Source organism: Euprymna scolopes, chromosome 11, assembly GCF_053919585.1.
Source record: "Euprymna scolopes isolate OS-2025 chromosome 11, ASM5391958v1, whole genome shotgun sequence".
Taxonomy (NCBI): domain Eukaryota; kingdom Metazoa; phylum Mollusca; class Cephalopoda; order Sepiida; family Sepiolidae; genus Euprymna; species Euprymna scolopes.
This window is the reverse complement of record NC_136492.1, coordinates 92,275,542-92,300,922: the sequence shown is the minus strand read 5'-3', so window position 1 is coordinate 92,300,922 and position 25,381 is coordinate 92,275,542. Positions and strand designations below refer to the sequence as shown.

At 34.2% G+C, this 25,381-nt stretch overlaps 2 protein-coding genes across 3 annotated transcripts in view; both read right to left on the bottom strand.

Moving 5' to 3' along the window:
* Positions 1-25,381, bottom strand: part of LOC145287963 (transmembrane protein 126-like) — a 158,715-nt gene that overhangs the window by 99,002 nt on the left and 34,332 nt on the right. The gene's annotated exons all lie outside the window — the stretch shown is intronic.
* Positions 9,940-10,383, bottom strand: LOC145288179 (protein CFDP2-like). Its single transcript, XM_080136232.1, has one exon. It carries the CDS (start codon positions 10,381-10,383, stop codon positions 9,940-9,942), a length of 444 nt encoding a protein of 147 aa, XP_079992358.1.

Sequence of the window (25,381 nt, the reverse complement as noted above, 5' to 3'; positions counted from 1 at the left end):
AATCTTCGCTATTACACACAACGTAGAAACCATGCAGGACAAAAATTAATCATCTAATAAGAAACCATAGAAATAATTAATTAATTAACCATAGAAATGATTAATTAATTAATGCTCGTTTTTCCAAGGAATATGCAAATTAGTTAATCTTTATGTAGTCGCTCACATATACTTGACCGAGTATAATAAGCAGTTTGTTTTAAGTAATTTTTAAATAGATAAAATAGGCTTTTGATATCATTGTCAAAACGAGAAAAAGAAGTCGCATTTATAGGTATATAGATTATTCAATCTTAAAATCAAATATGGCAGATGCACTTCACTGACCTTTTTAAAGTTTCAAACACAATTTAGTCATTTGCATCTATAAATCCATCTGATCTGTAAAATCTATATATCTATAAAAGTGAAAATGTCTGTGTGTGTGTGTGTGTCTGTGTACATTTCTCTACCAAATAACTTTGTCAATTTTCGGTGTCCAGACTCGAGAATTGAGATTTGAGAAAATCTTTTTAATCAGTTTTCAGCCAGAAATTTGGCTGGCAAGGGGTCAAAGTTCAACGATTTGACCTTTGAAAACTCTACCAAATTCTCTGTCAATTTTGGGTATAAACACTTGAAATTTTAAATGTAGGTTACTTGGATAAGGATCACACTTTTAAATTTTATTTGAGCCCAAAAGATAAATATTAAGGGGTCAAAATTGGAGTCAAAGTTAAAAACTAATTTGACCTCTGCGGTCTCTACCAAATTACTCAGCCAATTTCTAGTCTAAACATTTGAAATTTTACATAAAGGGTATTCAGAGATAGGGTAAGCTTTTTAATCGGTTTAGGTCGAAAATTTGAGCTGCCAAGGGGTCCAAGTTCAAAAGATTTGACCTTTGCGACATCTAGCAAATTACTCAGCTAATTTTGGGTTTAAATATTTGAAATTCATACATAACAGGTATTCAGACATGAAGCAAGCATTTTAATCAGTTTTGGGGCGAGAATTTGGCTGCCAAAAGGTCAAAGTTGAAAGAGTTGACCTTTGCAGATTCTACCAAATTCCTCCACACTTTTGAGTGTAAAAACTTGAAATTTTAGATGTAGGTAACTTGGACATGGGTAAAACTTTGTATTTTGATTTGAGACCAAAATAATAGATGTTAAGGGGTCAAAATTGAGGTCAAAGTTAAAAAAAAATTGACTTCTGCGATCTCTACGAAATTACTCAGACAAATTTTGGTCTAAACATTTGAAATCTTACATAAAGTGTATTCACACGTAGGGCACGTTATGAACAGTACATAGGGCCTGAGCAAAGCCGGGTTGAACTGCTAGTTCTAAATTAAAATTATTCTTGTTATCTTCATAACTTAGTTAAATCAAAATGATGTCTTCCACTTTCTGCCATTCATAGAGATTATAAATTATACTCTTTAAACTATTTCAAGCTATGAGTTATGTTCCTTGTGTAATGAACATATTTTTCTGTGGAATAAAGTAGAGTTGTTCAGTTTCTAAACAATAGAGATTGTGTTGCTATAATGTTGATTGAGGACTGAAGGGATGAGTATGGAGAAAGTGGACAATCCAAAACCAAGAAAAATGACCTTTAAATCATAATCTGACAATTCAACTCTAGTCATTCAGAATCAAAACCAATCCTTTTCTACAGCTGTCATTCAAACACAAAAATATTACTTAAAATCTTAAAATCATTTCTTGGAAGCAAAAATAATAACTGGCAATACTTGTGTGCCAAAAATGTGTTGAGCCTTCTTTTAATTAATTATTCCATAAGCAATTATTATTGCATCAGTAAAATACCTCATTGTGTCACTATCTTCTCCCCTATATGACATAACCATGTTGACACAGTCTTGTTAGATCACTGAAGTTGTGTTGAGCCTGGTCAGTATCAGCTTGGTGACCATTTTTGAATACTAAATGCTGTACATAGGAGGATGGAAAAACCTCTTTGCAAAAAAAAAAAAAAAAAGATTCAACCTTGAAGATGCCTTCAGTAGACCAGGCACATGCAGGATGATGCCAATACTTCCCTGCACGAACTGCACAGTCTAACATCATCATTTCTCCTAATCAGGATATACATGCGACTGGAAAATGACTTTTTAAATTAATATTTCGTAAAAACTTCCTCCTTTAGAAGATATAATGGTTGTGTAAAGTGAATCAAAGAATGGCTTAGATCCGTGAACTCAGAAGAAGATTAAATCTGGATAGTATAGAGAGAATGTGTGTAGGACAGAAGATTCTGATGATATGGCCATCGTAAGAGAATGGATAAAAAGACTCATGGTGTAATAGATAAAGGACTAGGTAAAATTCAATTGTAAGTTGGAGATCAAAGGTTCAATCTTCAGTACGGGCTATCTAAAGAATATAATTGTGAATTACTTAAGACTTCTACCCAGTCATGGCCGACAGAATGAGAACATGCTAACCCCATAGATTGAATAAAGGGTTCTGTTCAAAATTCTATGGAGATTTCCTATTTTAATAGAAACCTTCTCAAGTTTGATGAGATAAACCTGAAGAAGGCTGGAGGTTACATCAGCCAAAATGTTTGGCGAAAAACACTTAAGGGTTAGTAGATGTAAAATAATTGAAGTAGCAGGATGAGCCACAGGAAACCCTTATTTCATTTCTGGTTTTTTTTTTTTTTACCTTCTCGCATCATATATATGTTGGCACTTTTCACATAGTCCATCCAATAAGTATATCCTAATTCAAGAAAGAATTGTGGAAAGCAATATCAACTATAGAATTGAGCTGGTCAGAAGTCGTGTCATGCTGATTCATTCAATTTTACATAATATAACTTGAACCCATCCTAAGACAGATATTCTCCAAGTTCCAAATAAACAGATAATTTTTAATTAAATTTTAAGAACATTTTTGGACTGAATAGCATTGAAAATATCTGATCAATAACATGACATGCAATTTTAATAACTGAAGATTTCACCAGTTCTGCTAGTTATTATTAAAAGCAGCCATTATGAAAATATCTTCTTTTTTTTTTTTTTTTTTTTTTTTTTTTTTTTTTTTAAAAAAAGGGTTCAAAATGATGATGGCTTTAAATGAGAAATGATATCTATTGGTTATTCAAAGTGGACAGTTTCTCAAAGAACACTAGAAAGAATTTATAAAATACATGTCTTTTGCTTTGTTTGGATTGTTTTTTATTCGGAAGCAGTTGTCTCATCAAATTCAATTCACATCCGAGATATTAATGGAAACAGCAGGATTCTCTTCAATATCCCAAGTAGATTGAACATTTTTCCTCGCTCTCAAGCATGAATTAACAAAGCAAATAGCAACATGGAGCCTTTTCGTTTTCCCTTGCTTTTCTGTTGTGCTCTTCTCATTAAGGAAACGGTTATCTTTCACAGGGATTTACCAGGACAAACTTAATCGAATATGGACTTTATCAGAATAGGTTCCATCTTGCTTGCTAATTATTAAAATACATAGGGATTTACACTAGCTTGTAAATCTATGAAATTATTAATAAAACTAGACTTTTTAGGTTATTAAAAACAGGACAAAAGTTTTAGCCCATTGCCTTAGAATGTGCTTTATGCCAAACTGACGGTTCAATATGGTTAAATTTGTGCTTATTTTTGCATCATTAATTAATTACATAATTAATTAATTATTTATTAATCTCAAACTGTACATTGAATGAATGGCGTAATACTTGATCCACTACACCTTATCATAACAAAGGTTCATATAAAATTTCAGTCAAATCAGGCCAGTGGTTTCCAAGAAAAATGAGAGTAAATGTAGTAATTTGGTGACTAACTATGCCTCAAATAGATACCATAATACTTAGTTTGCTGCACCTTGTCATAACAAGGGTCTATACAAAATTTCAGCATGATCAGTCCTGTATGTGACTTATTTAAATCATCATCATCATCATATTCAGTTTAAACGCTGGCATATGTTAGACAGCTTTATTTAAAATTGCCTTCTAAACTAACCTATCTCTGGCCAACTATTTAGCTTTCTTTTCCTCAAATCCATCCTTATCACTTCCTCCCAGGTTTTCCTTGGCCTTACCCTATGAACTGAACCTGCTTACTCAACTGTTTTACATCTACTAACCCAAAAACTCCCATCCATTCTTTCAACATGGCCATATCATCAAAGTCTCCTGTTCTGCACCCCTCTTTCTATATTGCCCAGATTTAAGCTTCCTCTGAGATCACCAGATCTCTAAACCCGTGTTTAAGACTTTTTCATACATCTATCATTCTCATATCATTTCTCTCCATGCAATACATGTTCCCCACCCTCACTCGCCAGGTTTAATTTTAAAAAATTTTTATTTAATACTAGCAGGGAGTACCCGGCGTTTCCTGGGTGTTTGTAGGTGTGTGTGTTTTTGGGTAAATGAAAACAAAAATCGTTGGTTGTTTAAAAAAAAAAACAAACGAAGCCTTGACGCGCAGTTGGAAAATAATAAAGTGTGAAAAAAAAAAAAAACAGTGCGACTTGGCAGGTTCCCGTTTTTGACGAGTTAATGACGTGAACTTTGAGTGCGGAATAGTGTTCTTTTTACCGCGAGTCTGTTCACTTTTTTTTTTATACGAAAAAGCTTAATGCACATGCGGCGATCGAAAATTGTTGAATATTTATCTTTTGAAAGTCGGGCAAATTAAATAGACAGGCGACCCCGGTTGTTGACTCGTAGATATTATCATTTAGGCGCGATATAAAAAGTTTTAAGAAGTTGTGAGGCAACTGATCGGTTCTCGGAAAAAAGCCTTTCTTGGACATACACGAAAACACGCACACACGCACACACACACACACACACACACAAACATTTTTGCTTTTATATTTGTAGATGAATTGAATATTTATTGAAATCAGAAGTGCAATAAAATAAAATAATTTTATAACTGAAAAAAAAAAAAACAGAAAAAAAAAAGTATTTTCAATAGGAAATTAAATTCACCAGAATACATTTTCTCGATTTCAGCTTTAGTTATTCCCAAATCCTATTAAAACAATAATTTGGAACAGAAAAAAAAAAACTAACAAAAAAATCTGGTACAGTTAAAAAAAAAAAATGGCCATATTTATATGATTTAAAAGATGCCCAATTGATTTTATGAAAACTTTTAAATAAAATACATTCCTTCATTGAATTAACTTTCTAAAAAATATAAATATTTTCTTGCAAGAAATAAAGGTAAGGAGGTGGAGATAGTAAGCAAAACAAAACAAAAAAATGAAAATAAAATGATTCCCGGACAACGCCGGGTAGATCCATTTAGTACTGTAATAAAATAGACATAAGAAATATTAAAACTAATGCTTACATAGAATTCTCTTATAACATAGTTTTATATATTGTAACGATTCATATAATATAGTGTTGTTAGCTTTGATGTCAAAGATTTGAATTTGAAAGGAATATTTTAAGAATTGGTTTGGCTTAGCATATATATATATATATATATATATATATATATATATATATATACACACGTTTTATTTTTTATTACCGTTTTTTTTCTGTTCAGTTACATTATTGTTTCAGCTACGCGACCGTTTTTTGGCCGTTATGTAGCCTCCTCAGACTTTACAGAAAAGTTTGTTTATGGTGGAATGAAAGAATGAATGATGTCAGGGGAGGGGTGCGATAAAAGCGGAAACAGAAAGGGAGGAGGTGGGAGGCAGGGTTCTAGGTAGGTCGGTAATGCTTTAGTTTTGGAGTTCAGGAACATTAGGTGGTTGTGGGGGGTCTGGGAAGTTCATCTCTGGTGTGGTTAAGGACATAGAGATATATCGAGAGGGTAAGAAGATGGGGGGTTACTTTAAATTTCTGTGTTCTAAGGTTTAGATTGTTGGCATCTCGTTAGTGAGATGATTTCTTGGTAAATATGTCTTGACCTGTGGGGTGTTCGCTTATATTTATAATATGTTGATTAGTGTGGTGAAAATTTATAAGTGAAAATAGATTTACAAATAAGAATAAACATAGTATTTTTTTTTTTTCATTTATTTGAACCAGCCGGAGAGAAGTACTGCAAAATCATTGGGGAACAATGATTAGAATAAGGTTTTGTTTTACTTCAGTTGAAGTTCTCAGAAATGAAGGGCTTCTTTCTAAGGGCTAACACTTAATCTCAATACAAGATCCATAGATATTCAAATATTTCATTAAAGTTCTTATTTATCAGACACTGAGTTAGTAAAGAAGTTGGGATTCCTATCCTCAATTGATCATTTAGATATGTTATAGTATACCTTTATTGTGTCTCTTCAAGGTTAAGAATTAATCTAGTCTGGTGGAGTATCCAGCTTCTTGCTGTTACTTGAGGTAACATCACTTGAAGAAGTTGCACCATTCCTTGTAAAAGTTAATGTGCTATAGCAAGAAGATCTTATTTGTGCTGTGAATATTATATTATTTTGAATATTTAGTCAGAGTTTACTTTCAGGGAAAGTATCCTCATACCAGGTTGTGCTGACAAACTCTTATACAGAGAAACCTTAGACACTCGGGGATAAAAAAAAAAAAAAAAAGTATTTTCAATAGGAAATTAAATTAATACATTTTCTCGATTTCAGCTTTAGTTATTCCCAAATCCTATTAAAACAATAATTTGGAACAGAAAAAAAAACTAACAAAAAAATCTGGTACAGTTAAAAAAAAATGAACTTCCCAGACCCTCCAAAACTAGAGCATTACCGACCTACCTAGAACCCCGCCTCCCACCTCCTCCCTTTCTCTTTCCGCTTTCAAGATAGTATCATTCAAACACGGCAGTTTTAGTCATTTAGAACTGCTTTAAAGCTTCACCGCTCACTCATTTTTCAACCAAATTTCAAACAATTATTATAGTTTATAGATTACTTTCTCCGCTATATTATGAAAAAAGAATTTTCAATTTTCGTTCAGTAAAACAAAAGTTAGGATGAATTTACTGGTGTTCAAAATTGTTAAAAAGCGTAAGGAGGTGAGCAACGTTTTTTATGACTGGTTTCCATAGCAACCATGTCACTTTAGCGATTACTGTTGCTACCAAATCACCGCTCTCGCAAAAAGAAAAGTAACACGTGAAACAGAGAGAATGAAAAAAATGAAAGGGAGATAATTGGGGGGATTTTATTGAAAGCAGACGAGTGCCGTACATTGCTATTACATATGTGTATGTTATGTTCATAGGGCAAAAAATAGATAAATAGATATTCTAGTAAAAAATATAATAAATTCATAACTTAATATGTTGCAGCATTAAGAATTTTTTTTTTAAATTCAATTTATAACATTATATAATCAATTCTTAATGCTGCAATATTTTAAGTTATAAATTTATTATATTTTTTACTAGAATATCTTGTCCTTTTCTTTTCCAGTTTTAACAACTAGTCCTTTACTTTTCCATGTTTAAGCTCAACCATATTACTTTTCATGCTCGCATTTTTCTATTGTAATATGTATATGTGTGAGTTAAGTACTTTTTTCTCTCTCTGTACTAAAACTAAATTGAACTTTCATGAACTCAGTTTCTTACATAGAAAATCCCATCTGTAGAACAAAATATTGTGAGGCTACTTCCTAACTGACTACATCATGACCATCTTAAAGTCTAATATAAACAAATACTTGTTGAGCCGTTCTCTTAATTAATTTTTTGTGCATTTCAGTCACTCTCTCCAATCCTTTCATAACATTGATCATTGGCCAACTGACAATCTCTTTAATCCTTACCTTTGAGTGAGCCCTGAGCCTTAATAAGCAATGACCCACCAGTATAGTAAATGAAGAATTGAATAAGGAGTGGGTGGAATTAAAATTAGAACAATTAAATATGGTACACTTGAATCTATCTGATATGTAACAAAAATCTGTTTTAATCTATTCTCTCTTTTCTTTTTCTTCCCCCTCTCCCTCTTTATAATACTAATCCACCCCTGATAGCATTTCTGAAAAGCTTCAACACATGATTGACAATAAAACTTACACTCAAGAGGTGGTTGTTCCATTGTCCCAATACATATATGAATACACAGGTTCTACTGAAGTATTGGGGGGGGGGGGGTTAGGACTGTTTTTATGTTGTTGTTGTTGTTGCTGTTTTGTTTTTGCATGGAGATTTTGATATCAGTCAAAATACAGCGCCTGGTATTATCAATGGGCACTGATCTGGTACAAGACGAGTTCAACGTTGCTAAACTTGGATGAGCTAACAAGAATCAGTGTGTCAACGTGATTATGTTGTATATTTCTTGTCTAATTGTCTGTATTCATTTTTAATGTCATTTCCAATAGTGTAAACATTTTTTTATGGCCTGAAGAAAGTAATGAAGCATCATATAGAGTGCATGAACTCTTCCACATAATTATGATTTCCTAACAATTATATTGAATTTGAATTGTGTGTATTACGGCAGCATTCTTTCATTTAAGCAAACATTGTTAAACAACAGAATTCACTGCTTGATTATGGTTTTTTTTATTTTTTCGATTTTTCTAATAATCTTTTAAGTTTCAAAATGAAAAGGATTAATAAATGTTCCATATGTGTCACAAGTTTTTTGTTTACACCTTTTGATGCCTTGGGGAATATAGGGTTGCGACAATGCTCTTCGTTCACTCGGTTCTGGCTGGTCCTCTTCAGTTCGGCCCATGTCATTCTGGCAGCCCTGCTCTCAGCCTCAATGTTTCTTTTCCATGTCTACCTCGGGCGACCAATTTTACGCTTGCTTTGTAGGTTCCATTCAAGGGCCTGCCTGGTGATGTTGGATGCAGGCTTCCGCAAGGTGTGGCCAATCCAGTTTCATTTTCGGTTTTTGATCTCTGTCTCCATTGGAGTTTTGTCCCACAGTTGTTCATTGGAGATGGAGTCTCTGGTCATCTGATGTTTAGGATGTTTCTGAGACATCTGTTGGTGAATGTCTGGAGTTTGTGGGTATTGGTCTTGGTTACTCTCCACGTTTCTGAGCCATAGAGTAGAACCGACTTCACATTGGTGCTCAAAATTCGGATCTTATTTCAGAGTGAGAGGGCTGCTTTTCTCCAGGTTGGTCTCAAGATGCTGAAGGCGTGCCTGGCTTTGCTTATCCAGTGCTTGATGTCCTCATCAGTTCTTCCATCCCTGCTGACAACACTGCCCAGGTACACAAACTTGTCAACCCTTCTAATGTTCTCTTGCTGAAGTTGCACTGGATCTTGCCTTCTGTTATTTACCCTCATGACTTCTGTCTTCATGATGTTGATCTGGAGTCCAGTTTTTCCAGCTTCCTCTGACATATGATATAGCTTCTCCTGTGCATCTTGAAACCTGTGTGAAAGGAAGTTGATGTTATCTGCATAGTCCAAGTCCTCTAGCTGTTTTGTAAAATTCCACTGGATACCTGTCCTCTGCCCAACCATGGATTGTTTCATGACCCAGTCGACCACCACCAGAAATATTATCAGTGAGAGCAGGCAACCTTGACAGACACCGGTTTGTACGGTGAAAGGTTCTGTCAGTTTCCCATTGTGGATCACTTGACAGGTGGTATCTTCATACATCTGTAGTTCTTGTTTCTCTACCAGGTCTGATGTCTGGTTGATAGTGTCTTTCATGTTCTTTCTCTCCATGATGAGTGCCCAGGTGTCCGTTGTCAGCCACTCTTTGTGCTTCTTCGTCTTCTTTCCCAGGACTGTTTTGCATGTTGTCTTCCAGGTCTCTCAAAGACTACTCCATGCTCTCCAATTGTCTCTTCCTGTAGATGCTCAAGCAAACTGAACTTGTTTCGTAGTTCTGTCCTGAATTCCTCTGCCTTTGCCTTTTTTTTTAAGTTGTAGACATTGAACTTGTGTGCTGGTCTTCCTGCCTGGCCTTTATAGGCCCTCAGCTTTGTTCTCACGCTGACATCGTGCAGGCTCCGTCTTCACTTTTGCCCGATTGTGACATGATCAATTTGGTTCTGTCTTTTCATCGGGGAAAATCCATGTGGTCTTGTGGATGGTCTTATGTGGAAAAAGGGTTCCCCCAATGACCAGGTCATTGAAAGTGCAGAATTCGGTGAAGATCTCTCTATTCTCATTCCATTCTCCAGTGCCATGTCTTCCCATGATTAGGTCTGTGTCTGTGTGGTCCATGCCAAACCTGGTGTTCAAATCTATCATCAAAATCTTCATGTCACTCTTTAGTGTTCTGTTCAGAGTTGCTTGAATCTGCTCATAAAACTCATCTTGGTCTTCAATGTCTGCTGCATTGGTAGGGCCATAACACTGTATTATAGTAACTTTCCTGCCTTTGGAGTTGAATCTTGCCATGAGAATTCTTGAAGATACAGGTTCCCAGGACAATGGTGCTTGTGTTGCCTTGGGCGTCATCAGCAGCGCTACACCACACATGTGTGGTTGGCCTTCTTCTTGTCCAAAGTAGATGATGGTGTCTCCAATCGTCAGTCTTGTCCTTCCACTTCGATTCCATTGGGTCTCACACAGTCCTAAGATCTTAAGATTGTATCTGTGCAACTCACTACACAGCTGTGCAGTCTTGCTTGTCTCGTATAAGGTTCTGATGTTCCTTGGCCTTGGTCGTCAGAAGGGTTGCTGGTGCACTGGCTTCCCAGAGGCTTTCACCCACTTGCATCATCAACTCTACTAGAGAGGACCCTTCCTGAACCAAGAAGTCCACAGATGATGTTGCGATTTCTGTAAATTCTTTTCTTTTAAAGAATTGGTTTGTTGGCTCTATTCTAACACCCAACCTGGAGGACCAGTAAGTGCTCTTAGTCTGATCTCTACCCTTCAATCTGTCTGGCTTCGGTGACCCTACCAGGAGACGAATCTCCCACCAGAATAGTTATCCGGGTCCTAGAGAGGTGATAAAAACGAATAAAAAAACAAAACTAGCGAAAAAAAAAAAAAGAAAGAAAATTACAGCACAACTGAGAACACCATATATGATATAAAGTTTAGACATGAGCACCTTTAGAAAGAGGTTCTACAACACTGACCATGTAGTGCTTTTCCATTTCTTTCTACACTCATTACAATGTAACAATCTAATGTAAGGATTACATATTTTGATATCATGTAGGTGGTTGTTTACTTGATTGCAACTCAGTATATTTTCAAGTGACTTTTCAAGCCAACTCAGGTCAGGTACAATTGATCACATGGTTTTGTTACATTACCAATAGATGTTTAAATTTTTTACACACATGGGTTGATCTTCTGGTTGCCATCGACATAAACGGAAATTTTTTAAGCATGAAACCTCTTTCCTCATTCAAGTCTCACCAGCTAAGAGTGAAAAAAGTCTCATCAGAAATCAGATGACCCAATTAATTTCCACCAGATTTTATCCGTTTAATTCTTGAACTTTTCCACTCCAACATGACTACGACTATATATAACACATACCGATCATTATCATAATTGTTTTTTTTTTTCATTTTAATAAAAAAAATGTCTTAAAAATATTTAATATATGTTCTTATAATCTAGGTTAGAAAATTAAAGAAAAGTTGAGAAACCAAGCATAAGCAGGTACTTCAGCTAGTATTTGATAAGGAAAAATAAAACATCTACGTTAAAATATCAGTTAATTCTGATCTTATTGTGTTTTGAAACATGAGCAATTTATAGAGCTAAACTGGATTGAAACTAAGAAGTATGGCTTAAGCAAAGAAAGCAGCTTCATGAAGCCGTTCCCAGTTCGGTCTACTCACTATAAAAAGCAGTATCTAAGGTTATTTGTTGAAGGTCATATTATATAGTATCATTCGATTCTGTTTTTTTTTTTGTTGTTTTTTTTTTAAATCAACAAGGCTTATTTACTTTGTTTTCAGCTTCAATCTAATTCATATCTACATTATGGAAAAGGAAGAATAAGTGGGATCCAGCAAGAAAGATTTATTCAGCAAAGTAAGCAGAAAAATAATAGCAACATGATGTCTTCAACCATTTTAGTGGTGTAACAAGTAAAAATTAATAAAATAAAATATTTCACTGTATATTGGATATTTTATCCAATTTTATTCATGAATTAAAAAGTATTTGAATGTGTTCGCCTTCTTTTTAGTCTTGATAGAGAGTGAATATCTACTGTCTGGGTGCCTGGACGGAAAGCTTATAGTGAAACTATTTATCGGACACCCACAGCAGCATAAGTTGTGACACAAGGGTAAGAAAGTGAGATTTGAAAAGCCAACACCCTAGAGGAAGAGCACTCGTACCTGCAAAAAATGCCTGGGCAACTCCATTGTCATTCCCCAGTAGGAGCACTTCAGATGATTAGCTTGAAAAGCCTGAGAGTGTGGACCTCCTAGAATTGCACTGAACCAGAGACATACTTCAGTCAACAGGGAACAAGTCATTTCAACAATGGTCTAAACACTTGAATTTGGCGCCACTACCAAAGGAGAAAAACCCTGGATACAGCCTATAGCAAAACAAAGATTGCAAAATTTCCAACAGCACTTCCCTGAACAAGCATTACTTGAGTACAGGTAATAAGAAGGTTAGGATAATTGAAAACAATGCTGGGACAAGCAGAGAACGATTGATTCTATTTTATAATTTCCCTTCTCCTATTGATGCTACACATTGTTTTCTCTGTCTTTGGTCAGTGAATGAGAAATCCTTCTATACTGAGGCAATTTTTACTTTTTTTACTACTCCAGAATGCCCCTTTTGGGGAACTGATTTTTTTTTCACATTAAAAACCACCTTTGTGTCTAAGTTTGTTGCAATATTGTGTCACTCCAGGGCTGTCAACCTTAAGCAAATTACAGCAGCATCACCTCCATGACATCCCCAGTGATTAACAGTCGAGGAATAACTGTTTCCCTTCTGTGCTGTTTGAACCCAACTAGAGCTAGGAACAGGAGGACACTTTGGCTTAGGTAGGAGATCAGGTGTCATTGCTTCTCTTTCTAGTCATACCAGAAGAGAAGCTATTGTAGGGGAGATTGGGAACACTAAAACTAGGTCAGCTTACCTGGAACAATGGATTATCAATAACTTATCTGTCCGAAATAAATTTCAAATTGTCTCACCAACACACCATCTTTACAACAATACTTCCATATCACCTGACAGCTCTACCAGTGCCAGTTTCTTTATTCTACTATTAATCCATAGCTGGGTTTCATACCATTCCCAAGGCTATTCATGAAAGTGTAGCAGTAACCTGAACAGAACCTGAACCCAACTGACAGTCTATGTCTTTAATCACTAAACTAAACCACCCCCCAATGTGTAATATATAAAAATAAGTACTTACTTATGAAGAATCGTGCTAAAACAATAACATTATTTAGAAACCCATCCTTAAGAGTGGAATAGGAGGGTGTTTTGTAACAATTCCGTATTTTCAGCTAATAATTTAATAAACAAAAGATACGGTAAAAATTGAATTTAACTTGAAAATCTTATTTTAAAATAGCATAGTCAATATTCTGTATGAATACTGAAAAAGTATGAAGTTGAAAGAATTTAAATTTAAAAAAAAAAAAAAAAAAAAGGACTGAATATTTTCAGAAAGAAATTATAAAGATTAGGGAGTAGGAAGATAAATAGATGGAGAAGGATGGGGGGGGGCAATCTGGAAAAACCAAAGTAAAAAAGAGTTTCGGACACAAGGAGGAAATGAAAGATTTATTAAAGAAAATGTAAGTAATGTATAAAGAAAAAAAAAATATGGATGAAGAGGAAAGATCAATAACTCAGAAATAAAATAATTTCAAGAACAAAAAAAGACTGGTCATTTTTAGAGAGAAAAATATCTGTATCAAGAACGAGAATAATACCCGTCCTAGGAGAAGTAAAATGAATTCTGCAAACAGACGGTTTGCACCACTTTTATGTTCCCTAATGAGATTAAAATGCACATATCATGCTACTAAACTTTATTTTTAGAATCTTTATTCAAATTTTTATCAAAATCCATTATACAAGAAGTTTAGAAAATGTCTCAAATTTAAGCCATAAGTTTAAGGGATACTGAGAAGAAATTGAAATTCAGTGAATCTTGATTAATAAGTGTCTAATGACCATGGATAAAATTCATTGCAAATCTGACATAGTTGAATTTTCAAATGAGAGGCTATGTCCCTGAAAAACTCTATAAAATGCTCCAAAGAAACTTAGATATTTATTAACTAGTATGTCACACAGCATTATCCGGTCTTAAAATACGCTTAAATATGATATTTTAATTTATGCCCATTTCGTATCTATTATTAAAGAGACAATTCTTTATTGATTATTATATTGTAGCCAACATATAGTACTGATTTGAAAAGTAAAATAAAAATTATGCTTTGGGTGCCATCTGCGAGAATCGATCCTTATTTGCTACCCCTTGGGCCAACTCTATACAAATATAAAAGTTTTAAAAATGAGATTGTTTAACTTATAAATGTATATTTGAACATGCATACAAGACCACTGTAAATCAACTTACGCCTGCAAAGTTCTAATTTTCTTTTTAATTTTGACCTCTTAGCTGGTATTTTTACCGGCTAAAGACCAAATTGAATTTGTTCCACAGGTCCAAATCTTCTATATATCACGTTTTAAGTCTGTAGACCAAAAATTGACAAAGGAATTTGGTATAGACCCTTCCTCACACAGACAAGCTCGATTTATATATATATATATATATATATATATATATATATATATATATATATATATATAGATGTCAAATAGCAAAATAAATAAAAACAAAACATCAGAACAAAAACAACATTATATTTTTAAAATGAGTCAGTTATAAAAACCAATTGGTTTTTCAGTCAGAAGATCTAGATTTCTATAACTAAGACATGTTTTCCTTTATTTGAAAATGCTGCAAAAAACAAAACACATACAATATATATATATATATATATATATATATATATATATATATATATATAATTTTTAAATTCAACAGCATTTCTCACAGTTAACGGTAGCCGAATGGATTAGGTCCTTGCTAATGAAGCCAGGGATGGCTTCTGTCACCGGGTTCGAATCTATCGACTGGCGTTAATCATGACATCCTGCACTGATGATTCCCGAAAGGATGAAACACTAGTGTCTGTAGGTATTTAATAATTATTATGATAAATAATTACGTTAGCCCCTTTAAGAAGCTCATTTCTTATAGTTCAGCACTTTTCGTTGAATTAAAGTTAGTCAATTTAGCCCTTATGCGCAGATCATTATATAATGTTGTAGAACAAACATCTATTGTAAAAATTTCCCCAAAATTAAATTAAATAAGATAATGCAGTTTAACGTTTTTATTCAATTTAAGATATGTAAGTACTATTATTCGTTATTGTAATATAGACATAACTAGAGGGACCTGAGAAAATTCCACGGGAGACTCTTTCATATGTAATATATTAATGTTGGCATTCTGTAGATGTTCAGTGTAAATGGAGACGCTCTGATATTATTGTAGCTTTTTTGTTAAAACTGCAAAAGTATTTATCTAAGCTAGCACGGACACCCGTTAAAGCCCAGTCATAAAGTACGCTTAAATATGATATTTTAATTCTTGTAGATTTCGTACATATTATTATAGAGTTAATGTTCTATCGATTTTGATATATTATAAAGTTGCAATTTCAAAAATAAAAAAAATATATTCATATGACTTGGGTGCATTAGCTTGAATTTAAACCGAAATAAAAACTTATGAAAAAAAAATATATGTATGTATGTATGTATGTATGTATGTATGTAGAAGTTGAGTTTCTTCAGCCATAATCGAAACTGAAACCAAAACTTATGAAAAATTCTTGGTAAAATTATTTATGACAAGCAATGGAAGTACTTAACAAATAAACCACCTGCATGTAAGTGTGACACAGAAAATAACACCCACGTTATCATATTAATATATAGATAATATAAACAGAATGACTTCAAGTGTTTAGGGGAAGAAAATAAGCAAATTGCAAATCAGACGCCCTCCTCGCTGCTATCTGGAATGAATCTGGAAAGAAATCCTTCACTCTATTTTCATAACGAGACGCTTTCTTTCATTTTCCTTTCAGCTTTCTATAGGAATTGGCAGGCTTTTTCTTTCTTTCTTTTTTTTTTTTTAACTTTCCAGCTTGAGAGGTTTTCTTTCTTATTGCTTTTTAAATTCGCCAATTAAGACATTACTTTATATGAATACCAATATTAGTAGAAACACTGGCAAACATAATTTTTCCTGACACTTGTGACAGAGGGTGTACCCTCATATGTAATATTACTAAACACGTACAATATATTCCCGGTTATTGTAATATTGTCATACAAACATCACCATATCTTACCTATGATGTTATAAAATAAGTATATAAAAACGAGTATAATTTATATACAGTACCATTGTGAAAATTTGACAAAGTAATACTTTTTCCTTAAATGAGTTATTAAAAAATATATACAGTATATATACTATATTTATCATGTGAATTATTACCCCCCACTCTTTATCTGTGCCAAACCTAAACGTAGATTCCATGAGCAAAGCTTCTTTCTTAGAACTGCACGCCTATGGAATTGTCTTCCGTTTTCCTGCTTTCCAGCTGACTACAATATGGTTGTCTTCAAGTCTAACGTAAACAAGTTTTTGATAAGCCGTTCCATATAAGTTTATAAATTTACTGAATTTCCATTACTAACGATTACTATATTGTCCAATTTCTACTGTACAATATTTAACCCTTATCCTCGAGTCGCCTCTTGGCCTTGATAAGTGGTGACGCCTATGTAAAAAAAAATATATAATGAAAATAATATGAGAAAGATATATACAGTTTTTTTCTGCACAGGAGTTCAGAGAGCATTTTAAAGGTTCCGTAAGGTTAAAAAAAAAGTTGAGATACACTAGTTAAGAGAACATAAAGATAAATGGAAGAATCTTTGATGAAAAGTTCAGGAAGGAAAAGCATTTTGTATGCGATGATGAATAAAGATGGTTTGAAAAAAAGAAAGGTCTATAGCTTAGAAATAAGACCAGTAAGCGTTTCTCAGAAAAGAAAAAATTGAAGAGAGAGGAGAAGAATTTATAAGAAAGCCGTGGCGTTAATTTGCATAGGAGACAGGATAGAAGGGAGGAAAAACTCAGAAGATGGGGGATGAAGAAAAGACAGCTTCAAGCAAAGGTTGCGAAGATGAAGAGTGAGAATGGACACTATACGCAGACTTATTGATTGGATAAACAGAGGAACGGGTATCAGCCAACAAAAACAGACTGACTTGTGAAATTATTGCGAATAGTGCGATACAAAATGGTAGCAAGTAGACCATGGTTGGTGCAGACGGTTTTAGCATCGGACAGATGGGAAGGGGAGTAATAGAAGATCAGTAGGATAGACATAATACAGGAATAATAAACATATATCTATTTATACATCAAATTAATAAACATATATCTATTTATACATCAAATTAATAAACATAAATCTATTTATACATCAATAATAATAAAATGTACCTAGCTTAACAATTTACTGCAGTTTCATAGCATCACCAATCATCAAAAATCTATCAGACTTTCACGAATCAAAACGTGAAATGGAAAGAATTAACAATATTTATAGATATGACGTCGGATTTCACACGTTTTTTTTATACTTATGTTCAAAAGCATATGCTGCTTTTTTTTTCTAATTTTTTACTGACCCTACGAAACAAGATACTTAATTCCTTTCATTTTATGAATGGATACTAATATTACATTAATTAACTTTTAAGACACTCTTTCTAAAAAGCACACAGCGCAATGACCAGAAGATTCTTATACTGAAATCCTGAAAGATATCTCTCCATAATATTTTTATTACTACAACTTTAAACCCAACAGTTTCATATAAAATATTTTATATGCTTTACTGTACTGCCACTTAGTTTTGTATTTTTTTTTGTTTTTTTTTTTTACATAGGCATCACCACTTATCAAGGCCCAGAGACCACTCGAGGATAAGGGTTAAGAGTGTACAGTAGTCAATTGAACAATATAGTAATAGTTAGCAATGGAAATTCGGTAAATTTGTTAACTTAAGCAGAACGGCTCATCAAGAACTTGTTTACTTGGGACTTGAAGACAGTCAGATTGTAGTCAGCTGAGAAAGCAGGAAAACGGAAGACAGTTCCACAGGTGTGCACTTCTAAGAAATAAGCTTTGCTCATGGAATCTACGTTTAGTTTTAGGCACAGATAAAGAGTGGGGAGAATTATTGATAGTGTTTTCAGCTAGACGAGTGTTTCTTGTGTTGTGATATTATTTTAATTTTATCACACACACACACACACACACACACACACACACACACACACACACACACAAACACACATATATATAATGATTGTATCGTAGTTGTTTCCTAGATGTAAATTCAATGAGACCCAGCGTTTATCAAAACGTGCTCAATGACAAGCAGAGCATAATTATAATATATTTATTTATGCAAACATTATTGGCTATATATGTGCAGACATTGTTCTGCTGCAACTCCTTTAAAGAAACAGCATCTTTAGGCCTAATCTTTTTTTTTAACCAAATTTTGAATGAATTCTTTCATACAAAGTTTTTCTTTTAACAAATCATAAAGAAAAAGATGAGGAAGAACTTACAAAAAATTTGTACAGAGAAAAGGGGGGGGTGAGAGGCATAAATATTGGGTACTTGAAATCTGGGAGGCCTAGCATTTTTCATCTGCTTTCATATTTCCTATCTATTTTCTTGACCAAGCATTTGGCATGGTCAGCAACCCTTTGATCTTTCACTCGTTGTGAATCTAGTCTATAAAGAAAAATCATAATTAAAACCAATTTTTCTTTGTTTATCACAGCATTGTTTACAGTTGCCCTGAACTTTTTGCTATTAAACTTAAGCAATGCCGATTCAGGAGAGATGCAGCTAGGTTATGCAACTTTTGCTTCAGTATGGATTCCCTATAAAAGTACCAGGGTAAGCTATTGTCTCTTGAGAGTGAAAAGAAGCCTTTTTTAAATTAATAAATGCACTTCATTAAATTAATAAATGCACTTCATTAAATTAATAAATGCACTTCATATATGATTTACTTATAAATATCTTTGGACACATATTTCTTAACTCAATGAAATTAGAACAAGAGCAATGCCAAGAATGTGACTATTCTGATATAATGAACTTTTATTTTTAAGATTAATTGTGGTTTCGGGGTTTAAAAAAAAAAAAGTAGTGAAGTGAAAATTAAACATCTTGGTTTTTATTCTTTTTATAAAGAAAAGTCATTCACTTTGATTTGGTTTTGCTGAGCAGAACATTAAGGGTTGAGCAGAAGATGCATGCATGGAGTATTGTTGCCACATTTGGGCTGGTGCATCTACCATTAGTCTTTTCTTCTTAGACAGAGTCCAAAAAACAATTTCAAATCTAATAGATCTGACAATATTGACCAAGCTCCAACCTCTGATACATCATCACAATGTTGCATCCCTGTGCCTGTTTTACAAGTACTTTAACAGAATGTGTTGTACCCCCTTCACATACATAATCTGGACTAACCTGACAAGCATCAAAATTCCACCTCTTCACTGTTGAGGTGCCTAGATGCTAGAAAACCTTCTATTCTAACACTTTATTGCCTTGGACTGCTAGAATTTGAAATTTCCTCTCTGTTTCCTATTCCCCGGGCTGTACTAACATGCACAAGTTGAAATATAATGTGAACAGATATCTCACTGCTCAACTTCCCACCGTCCCCTGTTAGGTATGATCCCAAATATTAGTTCCTTACGTCCAAGTGACCATATACATATTTTGGTCTGAAAAAGAGTAAATAAAAAAAATTATGCTGTACAGACTTCATAAAATTAATCCTAAATTCAACACATAGCATTTGATACACTTTCTTCTCTATCATTCAAACTAGGATCAAAGAGTAGTACATGTTCTATTTAGTTGTCAAATTAGTCTAAAAGGAAAACTATTCTGATAAGTCAGAGAGAGTTGCAACCTTGATTGAAGTGAGTGTTCCTAATGATGGCGGTCTTAACAGAGCTGAAAGAGAGAAACAGACCAAATACAAAGGTCTCATGTATGATATGAAAAGAAACTGGAACCTAAAGGGGATATCGATCATACCAGTTATCATAGGTGCCACAGGACTTATGAAGAAGAACCTGAAGTCCTACCTAACTAATATTCCTGGTGAACCAAGTGCAAAAGAGATTCAGACAATTGCACTTAAGGGAACAGCGAGGATACTAAAAAGAGCTCTCGGTTGGTTTCAATAAAAAGGCGGGGCAATGTTGGCAGCTGGTTTGGCTGCCCCATACCCGGCATTACAATCTTCAAAGGAAGAAAAAAAAAAAAAAAAAAAATATTAAGATAATTCAAATTTTTGCTCCTTCAAAAAAGTAACAGTTTTGTATCTTTTGACTTTTGTTTTCACATTAACAACCTTGTGTTCAACTTTGCCATCACAAGAAAATAAAACAAATAACCACTTTATGTAGAAAGCGGCTACTTGTTTTATTTTCTTGTGCATAGTAATACACAAAATTATCGCTTATACAGAAAAAAATGATATAAAATTAAGAATGAATACAGCAGAACAGTTATTTTTGAAAAACAAACTCTGAAAAATGTATAGGCAATGAAATATATAATTATTACTGCTTAAGTAGGATGGAACCCTGGAGTAAATGTGGTATTGTAGTGATCGAGATGAGTCTAGTTAAAAGTAGAATAGATATTTTCATAACCAACCGACACTCATTTCTCCACACTTTCAATGGTCTTGTGTCTAATTTGTTCCAAATATAAATGTTTATATTTTGTGCAAATAAACATTTTAAACTATGTGACCAACTTTGCCTTTGTGGGTAGAAAAGTAAATAGGAGACATAAAGATTCCAGAGTTCAACACTATTTAAAATGTATTTATTTGGAAATTGTACTATTTTACTCGATGGGACAACATAATTTGATTTGGGAACAATTCATTTTCAAGTGAGTGAAGTCAAAACTTTTTATATTACCGACATCATATTAAACCTAAATCGCCAACCTGATAGGTTCCGAATTGTTACCTAGGCTTTAACCTTTGTCCCATAGACGAAATGTTGCCTCCATTTACCTGTTCTACAAGTATTTTAATGGTTGATGCTATGACAAACTACAAGCCCTTGTACCCTCTCGATATAAATAAACCCGACAAGCAGCAAAGTCCCACCCTACACAGAAGAGATGCCCAGATATCAGAAAACCTTCTACTCTAATAGTTTCTACCCCAGAACTGCTAGACTTTGGAATTCCATTCCGGGTTTCTGCTTCCCCAACTGTACTGACTTGCAGAAGTTCAAGTTTAATGTAAACAGACATCTTGCTGTTCAACTCCCTACATAGTATCGCTGCAACTTATGTCCCTGATAGCAGCCCCTACATCAAAGTGGCACTGTGCCTTCTTTGAAGTAAAAATGTAATTTAAAAAGAAAAAAGAAAACATCACCATCTTTGCTGATTTGGTTGCTATAACTTCCAACCTTCTTCAGGTGTATCTTGTCAAACATGGAAATTTGGACGGAATGTCAATTGCGAATTACTTAGGACCTCTATCCATTCATGAATGACGCAACGAGAACCTGCTCCCCCTGTGAAGTAAATAAAGGGTTCTGCTTGAAATTCCGTTCAAACTCTACAGTTAGACAGAAACATCCTGAGTTCGGCAAAATGCACCTAAAGAAGGTCGGGGATTACATCGACTGAGACATTGTGAAAATAACACTCAAGATGAGAAGAGTAGTACAAAGATTCCAAATAATACAAATAACCAATCCTCATCTCAAAAATTCAGAAACGGGTCGATTTATGTTTGACATTAATTGTAAAGTTAGAGATTAATAGAGATTAGTAATTAATGCGAAAATGAACACAGATTTAACCATATTTAACCTTCAATTTGACATAAGGCACTCATTCAAATCAACAGCTGTAAGTTTTGCCTGTTTTTAACAAACTAAAAACTAATTATTATTCAAATTTAAAATTAAAAAGACAGTAAAACTACTTGCAGAGAGATTCTAAGAATCTATTGCAATTAGAGTACCCCTCCTCAAAAATTTTTTAAAAATAAATAAAAATAATTGGCTCTTTTAAAAAGAAAACATCATCAGGCTTCATTTTCATGCAAGGATGCACTGAAATGTCTTCCTTTAAAAAAGTAGATGAAATAATCTAGTGATTCAAGAGACCGACTTAGAAGATTAGTGAAAACGACCTTCACTTCAAATCCTTATTCCCATAGAGAAGAGGAACAAAGATTTCATTAGTCAAACCCATCAACTGATAAGAAGGTTCCCCGGAGGATAACAAAAAAACTATTGAAGGAAACAAATGACGGTTTTATTATCGTTTATGTATTATCAAAAGCACCCGGATGACTGCGAAGTGATGATCTTATCGAATGTCATGATTATCAGAAGCAACGGGTTAAAGACTAATTCCCACATGTGGAGAGGTTACCTAACATTTGTTTGAATATCTGACAAATAATCAGACCAGTAAATGGCAAAATAAAGTCAAAATACTAGTATATCTCTATACAAAGTTAGGTATGTGTACATATGTTTATATATTGTACGTACAGGATTCACACCTAAACTAATTAACTAATCATTATGAAATTTGGAACACAGTTTTCTTTTCTTTTTTTATTACATTTTCACCCCAAACAAGGTACAGTGCCACTTTGAAGTAGAGGCCTACTATCGGCAACATAAGTTGCAGGGGTATTATGAAGGAAGATGAGCAGCAAGATGTCTGTTTACATTAAACTTGAACTTCTGTATGTCAGTACAGTTAGGAAAGCAGAATCCCAGAAGAGAGTTCCAAAGTCTAGCAGTTCTGGGGAAGAAACTATTGGAGTAGAAGGCTTTCTTACACCTAGGGATCTCTACTGCGAAGGGGTGGGATTTAGCTGCTTTATGGGTTTGTCAGGGATATTCACGTCGAAGGGGTACAAGTGCTTGTAGTTTGTAAGAGCATTCACCATTAAAGTACTTGTAGAACAGGCAGAGGGATGCAACATTTCGTTAATGGGACAGAGGCTGAAGCCTAGATGACAGTTCAGGACCTATCAGGTTGCCGTGTTAGTGGCAATAAAGGTGGGTAATATGGGCTTATTTAGTTTCAAAGTGGCGGTGAAAGTCCTTTGTGAAATTGTTTCTGAACTTTTGAGATAAGGATTGATAATTCATATTATTTATATTATTTGGAGTATTGTTCTCAACTTAGGCATTATTTTCAAAGCATATCGGCTAATGTAACCTCTGACTTTGTCCAGATGTATTTTGTTGAACTCAGGAATTGTTTTGTTGAACTCATAAATCTGCACAGAATTTTGAGCAGGACCCTTTATTTAATTTACAGGAGTAGCATGCTCTCATTCCGCCCACCACTTGCACTGAGAATTGAACCTGCAACCTCTAGAATAGTGTCAGTTAAAACTGAATTTTACCAAGTACTTTATCCGATACACCAACGGGTTCTTGTAAGATTCCCTGAGTTTTGGGATTGAGTTATGTTTGACCAAAAATTCCAATTCTTCTAAATAGTTATAAACTCTAATTAAATGAACTAACTCATCACCCCTTTCTGCATGTGGACTCAACCACTCTAACAGTTTATAATATATCTGTAAGCAATTAAAGATTTCACCTTATATAATGTATTTGTAAATATATATGTAAATTAAATAGAAATATAATACAACTCTTTATTTCTATGTTTCTATTTATATAATGTTAGATTAATATGTTTAGATATTTCTACAACTTCCTATTCAAAAATTCAAATATTTCATTATTTACTGCAATAAATTTAGGCATTACTGCCAAATAACTATGGATCAAATTTAATGGAATCTAAAATATTTGGTTGTTGGCTGTTTTTGTTTTACGGCATATCAACCTTTTTCAGGTTATTTAATGCCGAATCTAGTTATTTTGAGGAACGATTTTTAATGGAGTATACTTGTTTTTTAAGTCGGATTCTATTTAACCCATAGTTGGGATCCTTACAGGTACTACCACTCCAGGTCAGAGTGGACCTGGGAGCAATGGCAATTAAAGGGTGGCTCCACACTCCCCAAGGCCCGCAAGGTGGGGCCTCACCATCGGATATAGTTTTAGGTCATATCCAGGACCTAAAATATTTGAATTTGCAAATGGAAGAGAGAGAGAGAGAGAGAGAGAGAGAGAGAGAGAAATATATGTATATACACATCAAAGACACTCCAAAGTAATGCCTTTTATTTTTTACTAGTATTTCAGCCCGGCGTTGCCCGGGTGTTTGGATGTGTGTGTGTTGAGCAAAAAAAAAAATGGTAGTAGGAAGGCAGGCTCAAACCACGTACCGCGAAGGAGGAAAAGAACGGGGTAAAAACCTGATGTCTTTGTTGTTACGACCACCGCCAAACCGGAAGTGAGATAGGTTTTAATTAAGGCTAGACAATCGAAAGGAGAAGATGACTTTCAAAAATATCGGCGAAAAAAAGCAAAAAATTTTACCTCTGCGGTCTCTACCAAATTACTCAGACAATGTCTGGTCTAAACATTTGAAATTTGACATAAAGGATATTCAGAGACATGGCAAGCTTTTTAATCAGTTTGGGTCGAACATTTTTAGTTACAAATATATAAATGTATGTATGTATGTATGTTTGCATATGTGCCTAAAACTTTCGACAGAGGCGACAGAAGAAAAGTTCTCAAATGAATAATAAGGAAACTTTTAAAATTTGGAGGGAGAGGAGTCGTACGATTTATAAACTCCAGACATTAAAAGCAGAAAAAGAAGAGGGGGAAAAGAATGAAAAGAACATCAGGGGTCTACGTTCTAACCTTCCAGAGGTTGAAACCCAATTACAGGACACTAAACCAGACCTATTATTTCTAAGCAAAACTGGCATTGGACAGACTATTTCCCTAGATGAGTTTGCACTCTAACTTAACTTCTAAATCTGACCCCCAAGATCGCCATGGACATGGAATACGTGCCTATATTAAAGCGGAGTTACTATCTTTAAAAGCATATCTGAGAAAATGACCACATCCTATCTGCTTATCCTTCAGCTAACAATCACGTATGTGGAGACTTCAATGTTCACAATGTGGAATGATTGACCCACTCAAACAAGACCGATGACGAGGGGAGGTTCTATCATGATTTCTCCATTGCTTATGACCTCACAGATTGTACCGGAACCTACCTGTGTGCTGGACACTGACAGTTAGTATGCGAGTCTCCTAGACCTTTTTCTCACAACTTGCCCTGAGCTATGTTCAGTTTCCGTTCTGTCTCCTCTTGGATCTTCCGACCACTCTGTTGTATCAATAAAGGTAAAAATGAAATGTAATA